Here is a 23,925-nt window from a genome sequence, read left to right on the forward strand (position 1 = left end):
TCAAGGAAGTAGACGCAAGGATTGGCGAGTAGTTGCTGAATATCCTCATCTTTGAGTTGTTCCTATGCCATTCGTTTGAAGTCGGTGGAAGATGGTGTCTCCATGGTAGGATATCTATATGGATATCCGAGACAATGCATCTGCCACAACATTTTCTGCACCCCTGTCGGATGTCAGTGGTAAACTGACCACTGAAATCAAGGTGTCGAAGCTGACGAGGTGAGCACTTGTCAGCAGTCTGGCTGAAGGCATATGTGAGAGGCTTCTGATCCGTGTACAGATGAATGGATGGCCTTCAACCATGTGCCTGAAATATTTGATAGCAGAGTAAGCTGTCAACAGCTCTCTATCATAGGCATTGTAATTCCTTTGTGCAGGAGATAACTTGTTGGAGTAGAACCCAAGTGGCTGCCAAGATCCTGACACATGTTGTTGCAAAGTTGTGCTCATGGCAACATCGGAAGTATCTACTACAATAGCCAAAGATGCTCCTACCACTGGAAATGCCAAAACTGTTGCATCTGCCAGATCCCCCTTAGACTTCAGGAATGCTTCATCGGCTTCTTTTGTCCAAGCGATCCCCTTTTTATCGTTTCTCTTGGCACCCTCGAGAAATTTATGCAGGAGTGCCAGTGTCTCTGCTGCTTTTGGAATGAAGCAACGATAAAAATTGAGGAGGGCCAAAAATCGTCAGAGCTCTTTCATTGTGTCTGGCTTTGGGTATTTTGAAGTGACTGACACCTTCTCTGGAAGACGTGCACCCCCAGTTGCAGAGATCAAATGACCCAAAAATTGAACTGATGGTTGCCCTAGAACACATTTGGCAGCATTGAGGTGAACTCCAAATTCGGAAAAGCGTTTGAATACTTGGCGCAAATGTTCCTTGCACTCTTCAGTGTTTGTAGATGCCACGAGAACATCGTCAAAATACGGCACACAAAAAGTAAAACCCTGCGACACCATATATATGAACCTCTGGAATGTTGCAGCTGCATTCAACCGTCCGAAAGGCATGAAGAGAAATTTGAACAGCCCGAATAATGTTGTTACGGCTGTTTTCGGAATATCCTTGTCTCACAGGGATTTGATGAAAAGCTTTTGCGAGATCTAGGGTGGAAAATATTTGTTTCCCCTGTAGCACCTGAAGACAGTCCTGGATGTGCGGAATGGGATATGTCAGGAATAGTTGCAGCATTCAGTCTCCTGTAGTCACAGCATGGTCTCCAATCTCCATTGTGTAACAATAGTTGGGAACCCTTGGGGAATTTGCCAAACCTGCCTCTATCTCTTATTTTGAAACATGTTTATATAGTTGTAATTGCCAATTTTGTTTTGTGAAAGTTTATGTAACAATATATTGCAAATTTGATGTTATATTTTCCTATTGGTCGTACTTAGATGTATATTTTTTGAGATGGTCGGTCCTGGAGTTGGATTGTACTGCACTTCCCTTTCAGGTATAAATATCTGGAGTCACGATCGTCACTTCGCATTGCATTTCATTGCACTCACTCGCAGTTCATGGAGGACTAGCAAGCATGTCGCCAACCACGGCCAATTCTTCTGGTTCCAATGCCGCCACGACATGATGGAATTTTGTGATCTCTGCTGTCACTCCAGCGAGAGTGAGTTGCAACGCGAGTTGCAGGAACCACACAGATGCATTTGAACGCCAGAACTGTGGAGGTTTGACAGCTACTCGATTGACATTACTCGGTTCCTGATCCATAGTGAGATTTGTGAGAAAAAAACAATACTTTTATAAAAATATATTTTATTTAAAATGTATACGGCAGGACTACACATAGTAAACGAATGTAAAAAAATTTTCTCTCTCAACAACAAGCGTGGCCATTCATCAGCGCGTTCGAAAACAAACTATGTATCCTTGATGACCTTGATCCTGTGGTCGGCTTTGACCGATTCCCCTGGAAAATTTCTTGTATAGAGATTTGCATGTTTTTCAATTTGAAAAAAAAATAAATAAATAAAAACTTTTATTAAAAACGAAATACCTGCAACTTCATGACATCACCACAGGCTGGTGCTCCAACCAAGCCAGTTCCAACATTCTTATTGTTCTTATCCAGAGATCCAATATTCCTGGGATTTTCATAATGATCTAGGACCTTTGATATACACAAATCTTTGTGATTAAACATCAATGAACTAAGAACTCAAATTCAAACGTTTATACAATTCTCTACATGAAAATAAATATTTTCTTATAATAAAGTTACCAGAGAAATCTTTTTTTTTAAATTTATATAATCATAAGATGTTATATTTGTATTACCTTATGAAGAAAAATTTGCATGAAACAATAAATTGTCATTGAATAAGAAGTTTAATCTGCGTAGAAGCAATAGCTAACAAACTCTGACTCAGATTCGTAAGCACATCTGGAAATAATTAACATAAAGCACTTTCAAGATCAGTGTTCTTTAACCGCTGGGTCATAGGGATTTCCTGCTGGTTTGTAGCTGAACTGTTAATTTCATGAAGCTGCATCATGTTCTTTCTAGCTGTCGATAAGGCAGGTCATGATTTTTTTCTCTAAAAATAAATGAGTTTTTTTCATGGTAATTGATGGTTGATAAATTCTGGATCCTTCGTCGGGAAGTTTTCGGCAGGTGAGCCGAGCTTCTCAGTTAGAAACGTGCAAGTTGTCAAAAGATCACTGCCCGAGGTTGTTAACATTGAAATTAGGATGGCAGTGATCAGGAAAACCAAGCGGCTGTGGGCAATTGTACAAGCTTTTGGTAAAGAAGTGTCAAGATCTAATGAGGGACGGCGGTGGATGAATACTCGGCGAAGCTGTTTCTTGGTGGCCGACATCTCTTGCGATAGATTCATCATATATGTTAGCCGGAAAAGGGTGAGCAATTGTTACGGAGTGCCATTCTTGTTTTTTTTGGGGGGGGGGGTCTAGATAATATTTAATTTTCTTGTAAACGAACTTTGTTTTTGGGGGAATTGAAATTCAGCGTTTTTTGACTCTTGTTGAATATATGTTTGTTGGGAAATAGAAATTCAGTGATTTGATTCTGGGAAATTATAGATTTCATTTTTGGCCCATTAGAAGTTCCTAAGTGTTTTCACAGCTTCTGAAGATCAATTTCCCAAAACATTGGGTCAAAAGTCGACTTCTGACTCACTCAGATCTTGGTTACATACGGCGATAATGTCATCGTCTGTCTGAATATTAACAGTTAGTATGTTTTCATAGACTTGGATGCATTCTTCAACTTGATCTGCCGTCAGAATTCCACGAGATGTTCAGCTTCTTCCATCAGAGGTGGTTCTTGTGCGAACGTTTTGTTTAGCATTTACTTTCATATTGGTGAATCCATCATGTTGAAGGCAGCTCTTGACTGTCACAGAAGTGACAAAATTCTGTGCACTTCTAAGCAATGTCAGCGCTTTAACAACAGGGTTGGCAGGCTTTTGACACATGGCAGTTTTTGACGGTTTAAATCGCAGTTTAAACTGCGGTTCAATACCTGCTGTGGTCCACCATTACGGAATAAACGAATCTACAGTGAGATATATCAGGAAAAAGGAATCTGAAATTCGTTCAGCCGTAGCTGCACCCGTGGCAGTCAAAAGTTTGCAGTGCCTATGGGATCCATGTGTTTCACGTACAGAAAATGTTTTTTTTTTTAGGTACAAGACTGACACAAAATGTATTCCAATTGATTGTAATATTGTAACAGAAAAGGGGGAAAAATTTTATTCTTCCATAAGGAAAGGGCTGGTGAAACGTCTATTTCATCAGAATTTTATGCAAGTAAAGGTTGTTTCATAGGTTTAAGAAACGATTCGGATTGCGCAATGTAAAAAGTACTGGTGATCAAGCCTCTGCTGATCAGGAGGCAGCTGGAAAATTTCCAAAGACTTTGTAGAAAATTATTGAAGAGAAGGGTTATGCACCTCAGCAGGTGTTTAACGCTGATGAAACTACACTATTTTGGAAGAAAATGCCACAAAGAAGTTAAGCAAGAGAAAAAAAGCGAACTCCTGGTTTTAAGGCAAGTAGAGATAGACTTACTATGTTGTTTTGGGCAAATACGAATGGGTACATGATAAAGCCCACCATCATTTTCAAATCTGCGAGCGTTGAAGGGAAGGATAAGCCAAAGCTCCCAGTATTTTGGACGAACAATAAAAAGGCTTGGGCTATAAAAACACTTTTCCTGGATTGATTTAAACATTTTTTCGTTTCGGAAGTCAGGAGGTACCGTGAGAGTGAATACATGCTATTCTCAAAGTTCTTTTGATATTGGGTTGACCGAGGAGTTAATGCAGTTGACTGGTCCTGAAACTGAAGCAGCACCAGATGAAGAAGATCGAGATAAAGAAGTAGAAGTTCATCACAAGTAACATAGCGGAAGGGAATTGCAAGCTCAAATCAACATGACTATTTTCATAACATAGATCCCTCTATTTTGCATTCTTTACATGTAGAAAAATTAGTAGAGAGGAAGCCTTGTCAGCATACTCCAACATACTTGATAATATGAAGAAGACACGGAAAACATAAAAATCACAACATTCTTTCAGAAATCATCGCCAACAATCGCTGATCCGTTTTACTTTCCCTTCTACCTCTGCGTCACCCTGCTTTTTCTCATGATGTTCAATAAACGAGATATACAATGAAAAACCTTATGGTTTCTGTTATTTGCAGATTTCCGCATTTGCGGTCACTCCCAGAACGTTTTACTGTTAAAACCCTCGCGAATATGGGGGGCTAACTGTATATCTTTTTTTTTTCTTATAAAATTTGAATAAAGCGTAACATGAACATTGAAGGGAAAACAGTGGAACGATTTGACATTCTTTGATTCAAGATGATTCTTGACCTTCCAAAATTTCTTCAACTGCTTATATATGCTTGCATTGATATAAACCATCTGCTGTCCTCTTTTTACAACAGATAAGTGTTTGAAAAGTTTATTACATCATGTATGTAATGTTGATTTCTGTTATTAAATTATCTAGACAACCACTAATACTTAAAACGATACTCTTATTGCGCATAACATTGAAATATATCAAGCGATCAAAATACAAATCACTGAAAAGCTTGTTTTTCTGTCAGAACAGTCCTTTTCTGCATGATTCCTCTTCGGTAGTGCATCTTCAAATATTGAATGATCCCCTGATTGCCAACATCAAACATTTCATTAACAACATTCACCCAGCCCTTACCTTCTCAGAATTTTTCCACAAAGCATATTTTTTCAGGTTAACAAATTCTTTCACAATAAGTGATATTCAATTTACAAGGTTTATGTATATAAACTAAATAGCCGAAAAAACTGGTGCAGGCATGCGTATGCAAATAAAGAGATATGAAACCAATCAGAGTACGGCGCTGCGGTCGGCAACGCCTATATAACACAACAAGTGTCTGGCATAGTTGTTCGATCAGTTACTGCTGCTACAATGGCAGGTTATCGAGATTTAAGTGAGTTTGAACGTGGTGTTATAGTCGGTGCACGAGAGATGGGACATAGCATCTCTGAGGTAGTGGTGAAATTTGGATTTTCACGTACGACCATTTCACGAGTGTACCGTGAATATCGGGAATCCGGTAAGAAATTAAATCTACGACATTGCTGCGGCAGGAAAAAGATCATGCAAGAACGGGACCAACGACGACTGACGAGAATCATTAAATGTGACAGACGTGCAACCCTTCCGCTAATTGCTGCAGATTTCAATGCTGGGCTATTAACAAGTATCAGCGTGTGAACCATTCAACAAAACATCATCAATATGGGCTTTCGGAGCCGAAGGCCCACTCGTGTACCCTTGATGACTGCATGACACAAAGCTTTACGCCTCGCCTGGGCCCGACAACACCGACATTGGACTGTTGAGGACTGGAAACACGTTGCCTGGTCTGACGAGTCTCGGTTCCAATTGCTTCGAGCTGATGGACGTGTACGGGTATGGAGACAACCTCATGAATCCATGGACCCTACATGTCAACAGGGGACTGTTCAAGCTGGTGGAGGCTCTGTGATGGTATGGGGAGTGTGCAGTTGGCGTGATATGAGACCCCTGATACGTCTAGATATGACTCTGACAGGTACGTAAGCATCCTGTCTGACCACCTGCACCCATTCATGTCCATTGTGCATTCCGACGGACTTGGACAATTTCAGCAGGCACCTCACTGACAATGACACCCCACACGTCCAGAATTGCTACAAAGTGGCTCCAAGAACACTCTTCTGACTTTAGACACTTCCGCTGACCACCTAAATCCCCAGACATGAACATTATTGAACATATCTGGGATGCCTTGCAACGTGCTGTTCAGAAGAGATCTCCACTCCCTCTTACTCCTACGGATTTATGGACAGCCCTGCAGGATTCATGGTGTCAATTACCTCCAGCACTACTTCAGACATTAGTCGAGTCCATGCCACGTTGTGTTGCGGCACTTCTGCGTGCTCGCGGGGAGCCCTACACGATATTAGGCAGGTGTACCAGTTTTTTTGGCTCTTCAGTGTATATTTATTATATTGCCATATTTTTTAACATTATATTGCCATAGAGACTATGGTGGGGCAAAGAATTATGCATATGTTGGCAGAACAGTAATTTGAAATATAAATTTATTGCACGATATAAACTGAAATTAATCCAAACACTGGCAGTGATTTTGACGATCTGTACTATTTAACTTTCATATTTAACTGAAAAAATAACATGATGGGGAGAATGTGGTGAAGGGTTTAAATTGAATAGATAACTTATTAAATTTAACTTAAAACTTCAAAACCTCTTAACTAAGAAAACTTTAAATCATGGTTTCAATTCAGTGTCGTTGGTTGAGTTTTTGGAAGACATAACAGAATGGACAAATTAGCCTAAATTATTATTTTTTCATTATAAATTTAAATGATTTGTGAAAACTTTTATTATATTTTGAAGCATATCTCCACGTGCTTTCACTAGATGCTGATATAGATGGAAAAAAAATCTTAATTTATGATAATGACGTAACAGAGTGGACATCTGACCAAGAAAAATCTAGTAGTAAAGACATAGAATAAATATTAAGTCATTTTGCAAAAGTCAAATCAAAAATTGTTGATTAAGCATTAAAAGTAAACTTTTCAATAAGCTCAAAAGTGTTATCAGATTTACTCTGGTGTAAAAATATATTTCCCAAATGACCGTAACAGAGTGGACATTTTAAAATGGGAAAAATTTTGGGACATGAACAAAAAAATTTTTCATAAGAAATTTTTTTTTTTTAAATATATATATATGTGTACATTGAGTACATGCTCTTTTCCCCCACCCCTGGAAAAAGTTGAAATGACGGCCCTGGCACCAAGTCTCTTTGTTTAAAATTTTTTTGAAGCTGGTACAACCAGATTTTGACGTTTCGCTTAGATTAAAGATTAAAAAAAAATTAGACACCATCTGAAACAAATTAAGAAACACTGCATGACAGAGAATTAAATAAACTAGAAAAATATTAAAATTACCACCAGAGTGCTCTGAAATGTTGTAAAAAATTACAAAGTCTTGGAAAAAGTCTGTACACTTTTTTTGGGAATGACCCATATATCAGAACGGACAGTTGTGTAATTTAAAATAGTCCTAGTATTTATTATTTTCAATTCGTATCTGGTTTACAGATGTTATATTTTTAATTTCAATCCCTTATTTAGTCCACAAATGCTTTGTTTGTCGTTTTAACCTGCTATCTGGCTATGCTGGAATTGGACGTTGCGGCCATACATTATAGTGGTGCCTATGAAAGAATGGGATGCCATGCTAATTTTCAGTCTATGGATATGATGGGATAATTTACCAAACAACTGCTATCTGCACAGGCATCCTTCTACTTTATTATCTCACCAGTAGAGGGAGTCAAAAGAATCAATATTAAAAAATTTTTTTCCTACATTGATTTTGAACTGGAAGCATCAAAAAGGGACAGCTAATTGGCCAGATGACTGGTTAACAGCCACAGTATAATTTTTCAGTGATTTACTGGCAAATTGTTTTCTTTGGCAAGAAAGCACTATTGTTTTATTCTTGGCGACTTCTCATCATGCTTTTGGACATTTTTCTAGCCAAAGAAAAAAATCGCCAATGCATTGCCAAAAAAGGGATCCTACAGCTGCTCCTGTTCTACAAATTGTTTTGCGGGACAGGCAAATCGGCTTGCTTTTGTGCACCTAAAGTCAGGTTTAACTCAGAGTAATTTTTTTGCGCCGCGTGAACAGAACTGGATCATTTTGCATTGGCAGAAATATATTACATAATCACGCCACGCGTTTGTTTTATCCTAGTGTGGTGCATCAGCTCAGGGCTGTTATATAGTAGATAACCCTGGCATCAACTATTCTGTCGTCTGCATGCTCCGGTTTGAACGGAAGAGAAGGTCGGCGAAACGCACGGCGCATATGACTCCAGAAGCAGTCGAGCAATCACGCCCGACGTATCGCGCTCTGTAGGAAAACAGTCATACTGCTTTTCTTATTGGTGAATGGAAGGAGTGTCGCGCAGGGCAATTCACGTTGCTCGCGGCGCAGAAAACCTGCTTCTAGGAAAACATGCTATCGGGAGTTCAGCACATTTCTCAACAAATTGATATCGAACAAAGATTAATATTGAAGTTTATATCAATGACCGATTTTCTTTTTTACCCTGGAAGCTTAAAATGAAGTAAGAGCTATCAAGTGACAAATGTCGAAATGAACGCAAATTGTGGAGGTGATTGCGTAATTGATTTGAGAAGCGGCGGAGACCCCCGTGAAAGTAATTTGGCTAGAAAAAAAAAATGTCTCACGTTTTCGTGATACGAAGCCTTGCTGGTCCTGAACAGCGTCGGCAAAGCAGTCCGCGAGAAAGGACTAACGCTTCGAGAAATTGCACGCCGTGCGCCGTACATGATGTTTGTTTTGATTTAGCTCTCAGCCTCTGACCACAAACGATTTCTCTTTGTAGTTTAGTACTTCAGTTTACTTCTTATGACCCTTTAATGATGACCATACGTCCCGTATTTATTTTAGACGGATCCCGTTTTTTCTACGAAGACAATTTGACATTTTATACTTCAAATCAACGATTAAAATCCATGGAGCAAAGAATAACAGGAGGTGACGCTACAAGCGAGTCCGTTGAGAAAGCATGGGAAATCTGGGTTGCTAGATGAAGTCAGTGATCGCTCTATTAAAGGGACCGAGTAAGCCCAAACAAACCATGGCTTTCCATGCTTCCCAATGAAAAACATCCTCGTTTTTGAATATCATTTAAAAATTTTCTTTTCACTTTAAGAACTCGATTTTTTTCTCAAATTCTGTGGATATATTTATACAATTGAACGAGAGCTTTTACAATTTTAGTTGTTATTTGTTTTCGAATATTAATTTCAACAACATGGAACCTTTTGCAGAAATAACCAAATTTACCCATATCTTGTGCCACAAAATTTCTTCTCGGCATTTTAGTTTTTGAAAAATTCTACAAAAGCATGTAACACTTCATTGCTGAGAGAGGGACAATGTTTAAAGACACTTGAACAAGCAATATTTGAAAAAATATGACTGTTTTTTTGCGAAAAACATTATATATGCAAAACATTAGCATATATAATGCCTTTCAGCTGTTTATATTAAAATAGTGTAGAAATATTTCCAGTCCATGTTGAACAAAAACTCGAACACAGACAATTTTAGATTTCAAATTCAATTCGAAACTGTTTTTTGTCAAATTTTCGTACACATACCACTTTAAAAGCAAAGTAATAAGTACAAAATGAAGAGGAAAAAATCAACCCAAGCGATTATTTTCTTAAATACTATAGGCCAGAGAGCTGACTTATCGCGGCTCGTAAAATAAGTTCTAAATTTTTAATATTTTTTTTCTCAATACTACATCTACATAGCGGAAGGTTCGGATGGGCGGCATATATTTCAGTAACATGTATTCAAGAATATGAGAGTGGAACGGAAGAAGGATGGCGAAATTTGTACCGCCTACAGGCAGCAAAACCATAAATACACAATGGCGGAGGACGCTCGAGCACTTCCAGTACTTTGAGGCACGGGGGCGGCAAAATGCTGTTTGCCCCGAGCTACGGCTCTGTCATCGAGCACCTCAGGATTGATTCAGAAATCAAAATTCCCCATGTAAAGCTTAAGACGAGCGCCCATTCGAAATATCCCGGATCTATCATAATGACGAACGAAACAAAAAGGCAAAATAAAGGCAGTTAAAAGAAAAAAATATGAAAATTGCATTTTATTGGAGCTTCATATTATTTTAATCAATTATATTCCCATAGACATTAATGTGATACATCAAATTTTTAAAATAAATTGAAGGCACTGAACGAGTTGAGAGTGAAAATGATCTTCCCCTTTCAAAAATAAATTAAAAATATAAAAACCCCTTATACAAGGATAAGATTTTATCTTTCCCCATTATCGGATCATGTAGATTACCTATCTCAAAACCACAACAGATGGCATTCGTTTAGTAAGAAGCATTTATCATACGTCAACAATTATGTCGGCCCGCATGTTCTATTTGAGCAAGGGCCTGAAGGACGATATTGCTAATACAGGCTACCATCGACCCTTTAAGAAAAAAGTGCCAATTGGGGAAAAAAACCCATTTTAATTGTTGTCCGAAAAACTGAATAAACTATAAACATGCAATTTTGCCGTGGTTCCCAGTTATAACATTGAGTGCCGTCTTAAGGCGTGGCCCGACCCGGGCGCCTCAAGAAAAGATGGGTCCTCTCAAAAATAAGAACAGGTTGAAATTTTTGAGAATTTAGTTGGAAGGACCTCGGAAAATCACATGGCCCATGATGCTCTTGAGACGGGACCTGATAACATTATGCTGCTTAGTACGACTTATTTTCGTTGCAAGCTGTTAATGTTACTCATTAAGATTCCTTCCCCCCCCCCCGTTTAAAACATTTTTTCCTGACAGCGATTACAGCGTTTTTCATGACGGTTTTTTAAGAAACGTTAAAAGTTTGATCCACTGCAACGTCACTGATGTAAATACGGTCGGTCGTGATTTACTGTAGCTTCTTGGGAGAGCTCGGCTTGGACCTACATATTTTCATCTTGTGAAAAATTTCCCTTTGATAAATGATTACTGCCATCTAACTTTTAAGAATGATACTAAATGCTATATTTATTTCTTTAATAATAAGTAGATGGAAACAGCTATTCTGTATATAATTGGTTTCATTCTCTGTTCATTTGGTGTCAGCAACATATAAACAAAAAAATCAACTGGGTCGCCGTGACGAGTGGTCGCATTTTTCGGAGCTCTTCAGCGTTAGTAGTATAACGAGAATCTACGGAGAAGCAGCGAATCGTCAAAATCTACGGTGTTTGGGTGTCCTGCTTGGATCGCATGTGGATAATGCTTCAGCTTGCTGTCAACGAAGATATCTTTTGATGGCGAAGCTTTCTCATCGTGAATCAGTGTGTACAAGTGTCAGTGTTTCAGTTCAGCCGATTTGTGTTCTCCCTGTGATTCCCCCAGTGTTTTCGTCTGCCCCTTTTCCCTTGTGTTTTTCCTTTTCAGATTTTCTTGTTGGATCTATCCAGGTGAGTTCTATTCTTGTAGTAAGTGCTCAATGGGTTTGATTTGTCCTTTTGCAAATGTGGGGAACATTCATGTTGTCAGAGAACTGTGCTCTCTGGCAGAGGATTACCATGATTCCCTTAATAAGAAAGAGGAATTTGAAAAACTTGTATTTAATTGGTTGAAAATCAGTTATGAAGAGGGTAATTCCCTAAATATCAATGACGAATGTGCAATAGCACAAAAACTTGAGGATGTATTTGCTGTATATGTTGTCTTGTTGGAATCCTCCCCTAGTGAGGAGGAAATTTTGCATGAAAAAGTATTAAAAATATCTCATGCATTTTTTGAAGAGGTCAATGCAAGTACATGCATTCATAGTAGCAAGCTTAGATTTAAGTCGGTAATTCCGAAACTTAGTGAAACCCCCACCTCGCCCTCTTGTGAAAAGAGGGCAAGGCGCAAGAAAGATAGGGGCAAAAAGAAAAATGGGAAAATGAGGAATACTGATGAAGAAGTTTCCAAAAAGGGAGATAGTCCGGATAAGTGTTATGATAAGGGGGATGTACATTTCTCTGGGACGAGCACCTCTAAAAGGGCAGGTAGGAGTAAGAAAAAGGTTGTACATAACAAAATAGAGTACGACTCAGTTACTTCGTCGTGCTCCAGTAGTGATACTTGTGATACCTGTACATCGGGTTCTACGGACAGTAGTTCATCTACTGTGTCATCAGATTCACCCCCGCCTGAGAGCTTAAGCGTGCTCATGGGGCTAAATGACTCTAGTGAATATACGCTTCCTATATTAGATATTCAGAATAGTACACTAAATTTTTCGATAAATGACACAATGGCTATGTCAAATGATAACATACCCAATAATAATTCGACGCTGTCTCCTTCTAAATTGTTACTGGAAAATACCTCGGATGTTTCAGAGGCAAATGATATTGGTCAAGTGTTGGCTGAACAATCGGACAGTGCAAATGACACACACAGCACTCCTGTACAAATTAAAACAGGTACAAAAACAAGTAACGACGAAGGATCAGATGGTAATGAAAGATGTGATGAAATTGCTGATAGCAATGATGGACTTTCGGTTATTTTTGGCAAAAAAAAGAAAAAATCAATAGATAACACATTGCACAATACACAACACTTACAGAACTTTCAAGTTAGTGTTCCCACTACAAATTCAGACTCTGATGGCTGTAATGATGATAACGAAGGGTTCATTATGGTAACAAAAAATAAAAAAAAGAGTAACATTCCCCCAATAATACTTTCTGATTGGGGAAACAAGTGGTTACAGGATTTCAGTGAAATTAAAGCAAAATGTGAATTTCCTCCGCAACAGAAGCCAACAGGTGATAAAATGACTTTTCAGGTTTTTTCGGAGAAAGATCACCGTACTGTCACAAAAATTTTTGACGAAAAAAAATACAAATATCATACATATCAGACTAAAGGTAATCGAACCATCAAATTTGTGATAAGAGGTCTGCCTGCGAATATAAAACCGCAGGAGATATCGGATGACCTGTCTAAACAGGGGTATCCCACTGTGAAGGTAGTTAATATGAAGAACTACTCGTCTGGTAGAGTACTACCGTTATTCTTAGTAGAGGTGACGATTGAAAATAAGAAGTTTGCAAATGTAAAAAACATAGGTGATATCCCAATCAGTATCGAACGTTATAGGGGTAACCAGGTGCCTCTTCAATGTAGGAACTGTATGTTGATGGGGCATAGTTCATATTTTTGCAAAAATTTGCCTGTATGTTCGTTCTGCTCAGGCAATCATGAGACTAGAAGTTGCGTTGTCAAAGGTGATAAGAAATATCTGAAGTGTTTTTTCTGTGGAGGAAGCCATACGGCTAGATTTTCAGGATGCAGTGCCAGACCTGGAGTTACAAACAGGAACACACGTACTTTTTTGCCTTTAATACCTACTGGTATTAAAACACCTAATCTTGATGACTTCCCAACCTTAGTTGGACAAGATGAAGAAAATTTCAATATAGGGTCTAATTCACTTTTTGTTAGATCTAAACAAGGGATGGACTTAAAACAACATAATACTCCCCTGTCAGCTCAAATGTGTACAGAAGAGGAAAAACTGGAATTACTGCGTAGACAGGAAGAGTTACACAGTGTTTTACACGAGGGCCCTCACCCTCTGGGTATTGGGAAAACACACAGAACTACTGACGAATGGAAGGAGGAGTTACAAAAAATATTACATCGTGATGTAATGCATGACATCATTACACACACTGAGGAACTTGACATGAGTGGTGTTGAAGTAACAGAGGAAGAAAATGTGCACAGTTCTGAGGAAAGTATGAGAGTGCAGATTGAAAATAATCAAAAAACTGTTAACTTTGGTGCTAAGACATTAGAAGACAAGACACAAAATACTGGTAACGAAGGTACTATGGTCATAGATAAAGTTGTGAACATACTTGAGTCAGCTAAAATTGACTCTGATAAGGTTAAACTGATTATTGCAATTCTAATTCAAACTCTCGAACAGCCTAACAATAGCTCAATTAATTAATGCCCCCCCCAGGCCATTGACCCTAATGGCCTGGAATGCAAATAGCTTAAGAGGAAGTACAAAAGAAATTTTCAAACAAACTCTTTTTGATCATCAAATTGATATAGCATTGATAAATGAGACATGGTTATTGCCTAGCAATAAATACGAAATTAATGGATACCAATGTATAAGAAGGGATAGACTTCATAATAGGGGGGGAGGAGTCGCCTTATTTATTAGGAACAATATCCCTTTTCAGCATTATGCACTCTCTGACTCTTACAATATTGAAGCAGTAGCTGCCACCATATATGTAAACAGAGTGGCTATGAGATTCTGTGCAATTTACAAGCCCCCGAATAACAATTTAGATATGGATCTCTTAAAAGAGATTTTTAACACTACTTTACCTGTCTTGGCAATAGGAGATTGGAACTGTAAATCTTCTCTTTTCTACTCCAGAACAACAAACAGACAGGGTAGGATATTGAGGAAATTCTGTTTGGATAATTTTTTGGAGGTTATATCTTCACCGGAGCCTACACATCACCCTCCTCAAAATTTTGGGTTTCCGGATGTTATAGACTTTGGAATCGCAAAGAACTTTTTACACAATATTAACATGCATGTCAAACCATTGCTTTCATCACCACATAATCCACTTTTCCTCACAATAGATTTCATGATTCCAAGGAAAAAGCTAATCTGGAATCAAATTGACTGGGCCCAGTACACTAACATACTAGAGGAATTACCGATCATTGAATTTAATGATCCAAGTGCTGTGGATATTGACCAAGCAGTTGATCATGTTACTACTGTAATTAATAATACAATAAAAGAAGTAACAACAGTTAAGCAAAGTTCCAAAAACAACTTTGGATTACCAAAAGAAATTCTTGAAAAAATCCAACACAAAAATAGAGTTAGGAAAAAATGGCAAACGTACAGGGGCAATTTGGATAAAATTATACTGAACAGATTACAGAAAGAAATCAAAAAAGAGGTCGCAAATTATGTCAATGAAAGGTTTTCAGAATTCATTGGTAATGCAACTGCAGAGAACGGAGGTCTCTGGAAAGCTTGGAGAATTTGCAAACCCAAAAATACAAGACTTAACAAAATTCAGACAACAGCTGGGAATCTGGTTTTTACTGATCAAGAGATAGCTGACACTTTTGCAGAAGTGTATGAAAATCAGTTCTCCAGGAATCCTAATCAACCAGTAAACACATACCAAAGACTGAGACACAGGGTGGCCTCTTATCTTTATAATGTTGCGAATTCACCACAAGGGCACATGGAACTAACCTCAACTAATGAAATTCGGGACATTATCAAACATCTGGATATTAAAAAAGCAGCTGGTATTGATGGAATTAGCAACAAAGCTTTAAAGTGTTTACCAGACAATACTGTAGAATCGATTAAGAATATATTTAATTCTGCCATACTGAACAATTATTTTCCTTCCCCCTGGAAGAAATCAGTAATCAGGGCAATTCATAAACCTAGTACAGATCCTATATTGGCAGAAAATTATAGACCAATTAGTCTTCTTAGTAATCTTGGCAAATTATTCGAAAGAATTGTGGCACCCAGGCTAATACAGTATATTGACACAAACAATGTCATAAGACCTGAGCAGCATGGGTTCAGGTCCCAACATTCATGCGTTACTCAGCTGATGAGAGTGTCAGAATTTATCACAAATGCATTTAATAATTTTGACCATGTTGCTTCTGCGTTCCTTGATATCTCAAAAGCCTTTGACCGTTGCGACCATGTCACATTACTTGCCAAGCTAATTCATCTTGACTTCCCGCCATATTTTATAATCTTCTTTTATAATTACCTTTTGGGTAGGACCTTTCAGGTTAAGATACAAGATTCTCTATCAGATATTAAAACCATCCGAGCCTCTGTGCCACAGGGTAGTGTGTTGGGCCCGCAATTGTTCCTCTTATATATCAATGATATACCAGCTCCGCTGAATGGAACAATAGCGTTATTTGCGGACGACTGTGCGGTGTTGTGCAGCAGCAGAAGTGCATCACAAGCAGTGGAAAATTTACAGGATACTCTGGATCGCATCGAATACTGGTGTGATAAATCTGCTATCAAATTAAATGCTGCCAAGTGCAAATTCATGTGGTTTACGCGACGGCGTAAACTTCCCAGACAACTTATCCAAATTGGTGACCAGTTTCTAAGACCAGTAAACCAGGTGAAGTATCTGGGATGTACACTGAACAAAAATCTCTCATTTTCTTCACATATTGAATTTATCAAAAATAAGACTAACGGAGTAATGGGCATGTTAAACAAAATCACATTTCCACAGGCCAAATTGACATTGCATAACAAAATCATCCTCTTTAAATCAATACTCAGACCTACCCTACTTTATGCGTCCCCTGCTTGGGCCCATGCTTGCAAGATGAATATTAAAAACTTACAAACTGTTCAAAATAAAATTCTTAGAAGATTCACAAATGCCCCATGGTTCATCAGAGGTATTAATATTAGGAAAGACTTGGATATCCCACATATATTTGACTATATACAAACTCTAAACAAAGATCAGTTTGACAGAATGAGAGAGTCTACGTACCAACACCTTGCTGACATAGTGGACTATGATGTACAAGCCATAGGGAAATATAGGAGACCACAGCAGATATTCCATTTAAATTGGAATAATCTATAGCTGATACTTGTATATATGAAAATGTTGGCACTATATGTATATATAACGGTAGTTGAAATTTTCTAGTGTATTTTTTAGAAGTTTGAATCTTGTGTTTGTACATAATTCTTAAATTACTGAGCACTTACTGAATAGAACTCTTAAGAATGTATATATCTCACTGTATACTTTTGATATTGAACAATTGGAATAGTAGTGGCATTTTTTGAATGTGGCCATCTGGTTTCTTGACTGCAAACCCTCATGGAATGGAAATGATGTTGGCGAAATACTAACTTACAGTCAGTTATGCTTTTAGGACTGCCATCAACTGAAAGGTACAGAAATAAGTTAGTTTATGGATAATTACATCTTCAAAACGTATATTGAGGTTTTTTGCGCTGCGTCCCCCATGCAGTGTTTTTTTTTCCCCTTTTTCCCCCTGTATAGAATGGACGTTTACGAGTGAAGCTTTCTATGGGTTCTGTTCTTGATGTTTCTGCATAAGGACTGTTGGTTGTGGTGGCATAAAAAAAAAAAAAAAAAAATCTCTGGCTTAAATTTGTATAGTCTGACCATTGATGACCAGCTGACGTTTTTCTTTTTTTCTCTTTCTTCTTCTCCCCTTAAGCTTTTTCATTCTTTCCCTCTTCATAGGCCTTCCTGGCCAGTTTGTATGCTGACAGTCGTCCATACAGGATGGGAATCAGCTAAAAGTTCTATTCTGGTCTGTCTGGTTCATTTGATGTTTTCTCGTCTGTAGATAGATGGCACTGAGGTAACTGGAATGAGGATATACCCAGTGGCTATAGATGGCACTAAAGGTCTCAATGTTTAGACATTCAATTAATATTTAAGAAATGAATGGATAAAACATTGATGCAGGGCCATCTCAAGAGAATCACGGGCCCCTGGGCCAAATGATTTATCTGAGCCCCCCCCCCCCCTACCAGGCAAAAAATTTACATGCTTTCTAAGGAAATTTTCAACCAGACCTTTTTTTGTTAGGCCCCAGGTGGGAAGTCTGAGTTTGCCCCATGCATTCATTTACGCACTCCTCTACCATGATTTAGCGATCACAAATTTAATCATGTATTCCAGGGTGACAAATCAAGCATCTTGGCAGAGGGGCAAGCACTATTTAAATCTAGTTTCCATCGTATAGGCCGTGCTTCCCGCTTTCTGTAGGGATTTCCATTTCTTGCAGCGAGGGGGCATTGCAGTGGGGGGGGGGGGGTGCACATCGAGATAATAAATTGCGATCAATGTGGCCCCAGCAGGATTTCCGTAATTCACTATTAAATGTATCCATGCAGAGAATATATCTTTAAGGAATTTTTATGACAATGTTTTATGTGTAACAGATGCGAAAAGTCTTATTTTCAAATTATTATTTTTTTTGCAATGCAATGTACATTTCGAATCCCTTTGTATTATCACACCGAAATAATATTCAAACACTCCGACCATAGGCACCAGAAAAAGGGGGCTGATGCCATTTGAGCCCCCCACCCCCCACAACTCCAATAACTCATGAATATACAATGTAATGAACCATTTCGCCTCCTGAGTACGGGGTTGAGTCCCTTATAAAAGGAATGAATGGCGATTTTCAGCCCCCCCCCCCCCTCCTCAATGTTTCCTTCATGTCGACACTTTTGACTGGCCAAGGATGCCGGAAGTTTTGGAACTTGTGGGTTCTTGTCTTGATCTTGAAGTAGGAAATTTTGATTTCTGAATCATTTCTCTGGGTGCTCATACCCATTCCATAAAGTACCCTGGGCACCAACAGCATCTCTGTCTCTGACACCACTGCAAATGTCAGTCGATTTTTGATGGGGTTTTTTTTTTTCAACTCTAAAGTAACAACTCTCAAGTAAAAAGAATGAAATCAGACTTTTAATTAGCCCATTGTATGTAACTTCATGTACATGACACTCATACAGCTGCCATCAACGATTAGTAAAAATTTCTTCTTACAACACAAGTGAATTAACATTAAAAGACAATAAAGGATTATATTCAGAGGTATATTTCCTGGGTGGGGAGGGAGTATGCGGGCTTTATCCCAAGATGACAAGTTCAAGTGAAAGGGCGTAACCAAAATTGAGTAACTGGTGATCAAGAACATGAATTAGAAAGGGAGGCAAGGTTTGAATAGCCCACAGGTGGGAAAACTATAAATCCGCCTCTGATTATAGCCTACATTTATTAGGATAATTTTAATTTTAAAAACAATTCGTACCGTACATATAAACACTCCACAATATCTAAACTTTTATTTATTTTCAGTGCTTTGAGTATCATTTTATTTAAACACTTATATGACATGAACATTGCAGTAAAAACCTGATGATGATTTATTGAATAATAAGTGATGGTACACTGGTGTAAGAAATTAAGAGAATTTGCAGACTTGGTCGATTATCTCTAGAACTACTGTACCGATTTTAATGAAATTTGATATGTACATACATTGATACAATAACCATTCAATAATTGTAATACACACGCATGATCGTGCGTAACACTCGTTGGAGTCGGAAGGTATGAAACAGCGGTTGCAGAATAAACAAAAAAAATGGGTTAATAGATGGGTTAATAGGGGGGTATGGTCCCCTCTTACAGATATACAGGTCTCGCAGCGTAATTTCATACTTGAAATAAGGCAGTTTATCATTTACTGTGGCAATTGGTCCCATTCGTTCAGCAACGCTGTTTTCATTTCCTGGATGGTTCCCGGAGGGGGGTTGCGAGTTGCAATTGCCCTCCCCAGAGCGTCCCAGACATGCTCTGTAGGGTTAAGGTCTGGAGATCTGGCTGGCCAATCCATCCGGCGAATATCCTCACTCTCTAGAAAATCGTCGAGCAGAAGAGCTCTATGTGACCTCGCGTTATCATCCATTAAAATGAACTCGGGGTCAACTGCACCCCTGAAAAGGCGAACATAGGGCTCCAAGACCTCATCCCTATACCTCACACCAGTCACAGTGCCTCTTTCAAAGACATGGAGAGGTGTGCGGCCATCCAACATGATGCCTGCCCAGACCATTAAACCTCCTCCGCCATAACGGTCGATTTTGCGGACATTGGAGGGTAGGTAGCGGGTCCCTGGTTCTCTCCATATGAACGTACGGCGAGAACCGGTGCTTAGGCTGAACCGGGACTCATCAGTGCCCATTGATCCATACTCCAATCTCTATGCTCTCTGCACCATTTGAAATTAACCGATTGCTGCAAAATAACACCAAGAAATTCACCGAGGTGTGCTCGCGAACGAAATGCGTCTTAACTTACGCGCGCTTATAAAGCCTGTTTCTCTACTGGCCTACACACACGTGTAAGCTTACGTATTCGACGTACAAGATTTGCATTTTTGTCTAGAAGCAGTGGTTTTACATTCAGTTAAGTTATTTTCATGAAATTCGATAAAATATGAAAATTCTCTTGATTTATTTCACCAGTGTAGTTTGAACTACTATAATTTTTTTTATTTTTTAAAGATACGTAGAAGATTTCAATTTATTGCAATTTAAATTGAATTCAAACAATTTAATTTAAAAAGTACTACATTATTTTTTGTCATCCGTATAATCTGCATCTCTACTTTATGATACAATAAAAAAACTCAAATAAAGAAAATTTATAATAGGTTAATTCATTCAATTGCATTAAAAGTTCTTCTAATTTCGGAACATAAATTATGGAGAAAAACTTTTAAACACACACGCAAACCAGCATATCATTTCCACGTTCGGTTTTGCAATATTCCATGTTTTTGCCAACAGAAATATGCAGACCAAGCACACCAACCTTGTACCAAAAGCTTAGACGCTAATGAAAACTATGTGAAAATATTCAAACAAGCCAGCCAAACATATGCGACTGATTATAAACATACGATTAATGGTTGTATTATATCTATGCGACTGACCCATAGTCATCTTTCTTATTGGTGATTACATTGCCTTTGTCGGTGCTCATCCTGTGGGTATTATGAAAACTTCATCGAATCGTCATTCATAAGCACTGTACATTTCCACCCTTGATCTGCGCCCAACTCCCTTCGCTGTGAGAAATAGAAATCCCAACAAAAGAGGAAAGTGCGGCTTATACGGTGAAAATTGAATATTAAATTAAATTTAATTATTAATTAATTAAATATTTCAGGTTCTTATGGAGATACTGTAATGGTAAATTTTGGTGACTCTCGAGGGGGGGGGGGGGAGAAACTCTCGAGCCCATGGGGCAGATAGAAATTTACCGTTAAAGATAGGCTCACTGTAATTTGGGGAATATCATACAAACCGAAATTTTTCCACATGATATTGAAATTTTATCACAGCAAAAATCAATTATTTAACACATTTCAAATTTTTATAACTGAATTTTCAAATATAATTAAATTTTTATATGCAATTAAATTTTTAAATGTAATTGATATTGTAATTTTAATTTCGATGGCCTTTCCGCACTGACAAAAAAAAATTATTTTCAGTTAACTGCGTATACACTTTTGTTCATGTTTCTTATTTCACGTGTAAGACAAAAACCTACATACAAGCTCGCGTGGAACATGTACAGTGAAGAATCGACGGTTCGAAGAATTGATTCTGCGCTTTAATATACAAATTGACTTCGCGACGAATTGACACTGCGGCAAACTTGTACAGCTACGAATTGGAGCTGCGACGAACTTGTATCGCGACGAATTGGAGCTGCGACAAATTTGTAGCGCGACGAATTGAGGCGTGACGAGTTGAGGCGCGACGAGTTGAGTGCGACAAGTTGAGTGCGACAAATTGACCGGCTACGGCATGTAACAGGATACGTTAACAAAACGAATAGCAACCGTCTAGGCATTGAATGTGGTTGTCATACCTAGGACTGAAAAACAACATCCACCATTCCAGAAATAGATTAGGAGAAAAAAAGAGTGCTTGACCTCAGCGTGGGCGGTTTTTGTGAGAAAGCAAACACCGTGTTTTTGTTTCACGGTAATATATTACTTTGTTTTATACGGGTTTTTCATTTTTTCCAAAATTTTTTCCACTATTTTATTTTTATTTCTTTATTTTCAATTTAGGATGTTATTGGCACGGCTGCCCGTAATGTTTCGAAAAAGATATGGTCAACCCCAGTACCCATAGCTACAGGTGGGTACTCCATAAGAAAACTTTAGAGCAAGAGCAGAAAATCCGTCGAGGCGGATACAAGCTTGAAGTCATGTGGCAGCATGATTTCAGCGCTCTGAAGAAAACGGACGTGGGTCTGAGAAATTTCTCGGTGGACTTTCACCTCGTCGACAGGCTTAATCCACGGAAGAACCAATGCCACCAAGCTGTTCTATCAAGGCACCGCAAAATATATTGACTTCACGTCTTTGTACCCGTGGGTCAATAAATACTGCAAGTGAGTACTTTAAAATTTATAACTTAACAAATATGGCTAACCACATTGCGTATTTATTTATTTATTTTTTCATTCCAGATATCCGGTCGGACATCCCCGGATAATAACCTAGAACTTTAGAGCAGGGGCGTAGCCAGAAATTTCGTTCGGGTGGGGGCCACTTTCATTTCCGGGGGGGGGACCAAAGCGACAGAACAATGGATTTGGCCATATTTTTCAATTTTTTCGGTCATTTCCTCACATTTCGGGGGGGGGGGACCAGACCCCCAAGTCCCCCCCCCCCTCGTTACGCTCTTGCTTTAGAGAGTTTGGGATCATATTTCGGAATCATAAAGTGTAAAGTTCTACCACCACGTGGCTTATATCTACCTGTTCTTTCAAACAGGTAAATAGTACGATTTTCTTTTTATTATTAATTTTACCGTCAATACAATGGCTAATATATTTCATTTCTTCTAGATCCGCTGTGTCGTTCATGTGTTGAAACACGCTTAAAAGAATGGCAACACAGTGACGCTCAAAGGTGCATTACAGGGACATGGGTTACTGAATAACAGTAACCCATGTAACCATGTAAGGCTATCGAAAAAGGATATATTATCAAAGGGATACAAGAGGTGTTTTTTTACTCATCACTTATTAACGCTAATCCGTTTAGCACTATAGTGTGTTGACACTATATGTTTTAACTTCTTTTCTAGATCTATCATTTCGACGAATCTCGGGAGGATCTTTTTTGCTCCATACATCAATGCTTTCCTCAAGATCAAGCAAGAGTCCTCTGGCTGACCGTCAAACTGTGCAACGAAAAAGGAGAAAGACTCGTACGTGAAGCTGTACGAACAGGTTGAAGGCGTACAATTGGAACCGGGAAATATCCAAGTCAATCCATGTCGACGTCAAGCGGCTAAATTGTGTCTGAATAGGTAATTATCATTTTAAACGAATGAAAAATATTGAAACTAGGCATTCTTATGATCATATTTCGTTTTTTTCAGCTTCTGGGGTCGCTGGGGTATGCAGCGAAACAAAACACAGCTGTCGTACGTCACTAAAACATCCGCTTTCTACAATATGATGAACGATCCAATAACAGAGGTAAATGTTATGTGATACTATTCCATGGAATAAAATTTTCTAAATTTTTGTAACATATTCACACTTGATTTCATCAAACTAAAAAACAATTTTTTTTTCCAGGTCAAGGATTTGTATCTGCCAAGTGACAACATAGCTGCAGTAGAATGGCGGTACAAATCGGATTTTATACCACAGACGGATCGGACGAACGTTTTCCTGGCTGCCTTCAAAACAACGTGGGCCCGTTTGAAGCTGTATTCCGAGACGGAAAAACTAGGCGATGCTTTGCTGTATTTTGACACAGATTCGTAAGTTTTTCTATCGTGTTACAAAAATATGATGATTACACACATATATTTTTTCAATTTTTAGTTATCGTTTCTGATGATTTTTTCTTTTTTAAATTTCAGAATTATCTATGCTAGCAACGGGGCCAATGATCCACCGTTAGGAGATTTCTTGGGACAATTTATGGACGAACTTGATGGTCGTACGATTACCGAATTTGTCAGGTATTACAATACACACAACAGTCGTTTATAATTATTTTTTCTCAACAAAAATATAGTTTTTTCATTCAAAAATCTCTTTTTTCCCCAAATTTAAATAA

General features: G+C 38.4%; 1 protein-coding gene across 1 annotated transcript in view; it reads right to left on the reverse strand.

Moving 5' to 3' along the window:
- IscU (Iron-sulfur cluster assembly enzyme) overlaps positions 1-8,982 on the reverse strand; it is a 38,132-nt gene extending 29,150 nt beyond the window's left edge. The window contains exons 1-2 of the mRNA XM_089244319.1: positions 8,828-8,982; positions 2,016-2,129 (exon numbers count right to left, since the gene is read on the reverse strand). Of these exons, the coding sequence (XP_089100445.1) occupies positions 2,016-2,129; positions 8,828-8,929 (216 nt within the window). The 5' untranslated portion in view covers positions 8,930-8,982. The remainder of the gene's footprint in view (positions 1-2,015; positions 2,130-8,827) is intronic.
- Positions 8,983-23,925: the final 14,943 nt, after the last annotated feature.

The sequence above is a fragment of the Pholcus phalangioides genome, unplaced genomic scaffold (genome assembly GCF_987345545.1).
Source record: "Pholcus phalangioides strain wild (caught in Gottingen) unplaced genomic scaffold, Ppha-v1.0 ptg000015l_1, whole genome shotgun sequence".
NCBI lineage: Eukaryota > Metazoa > Arthropoda > Arachnida > Araneae > Pholcidae > Pholcus > Pholcus phalangioides.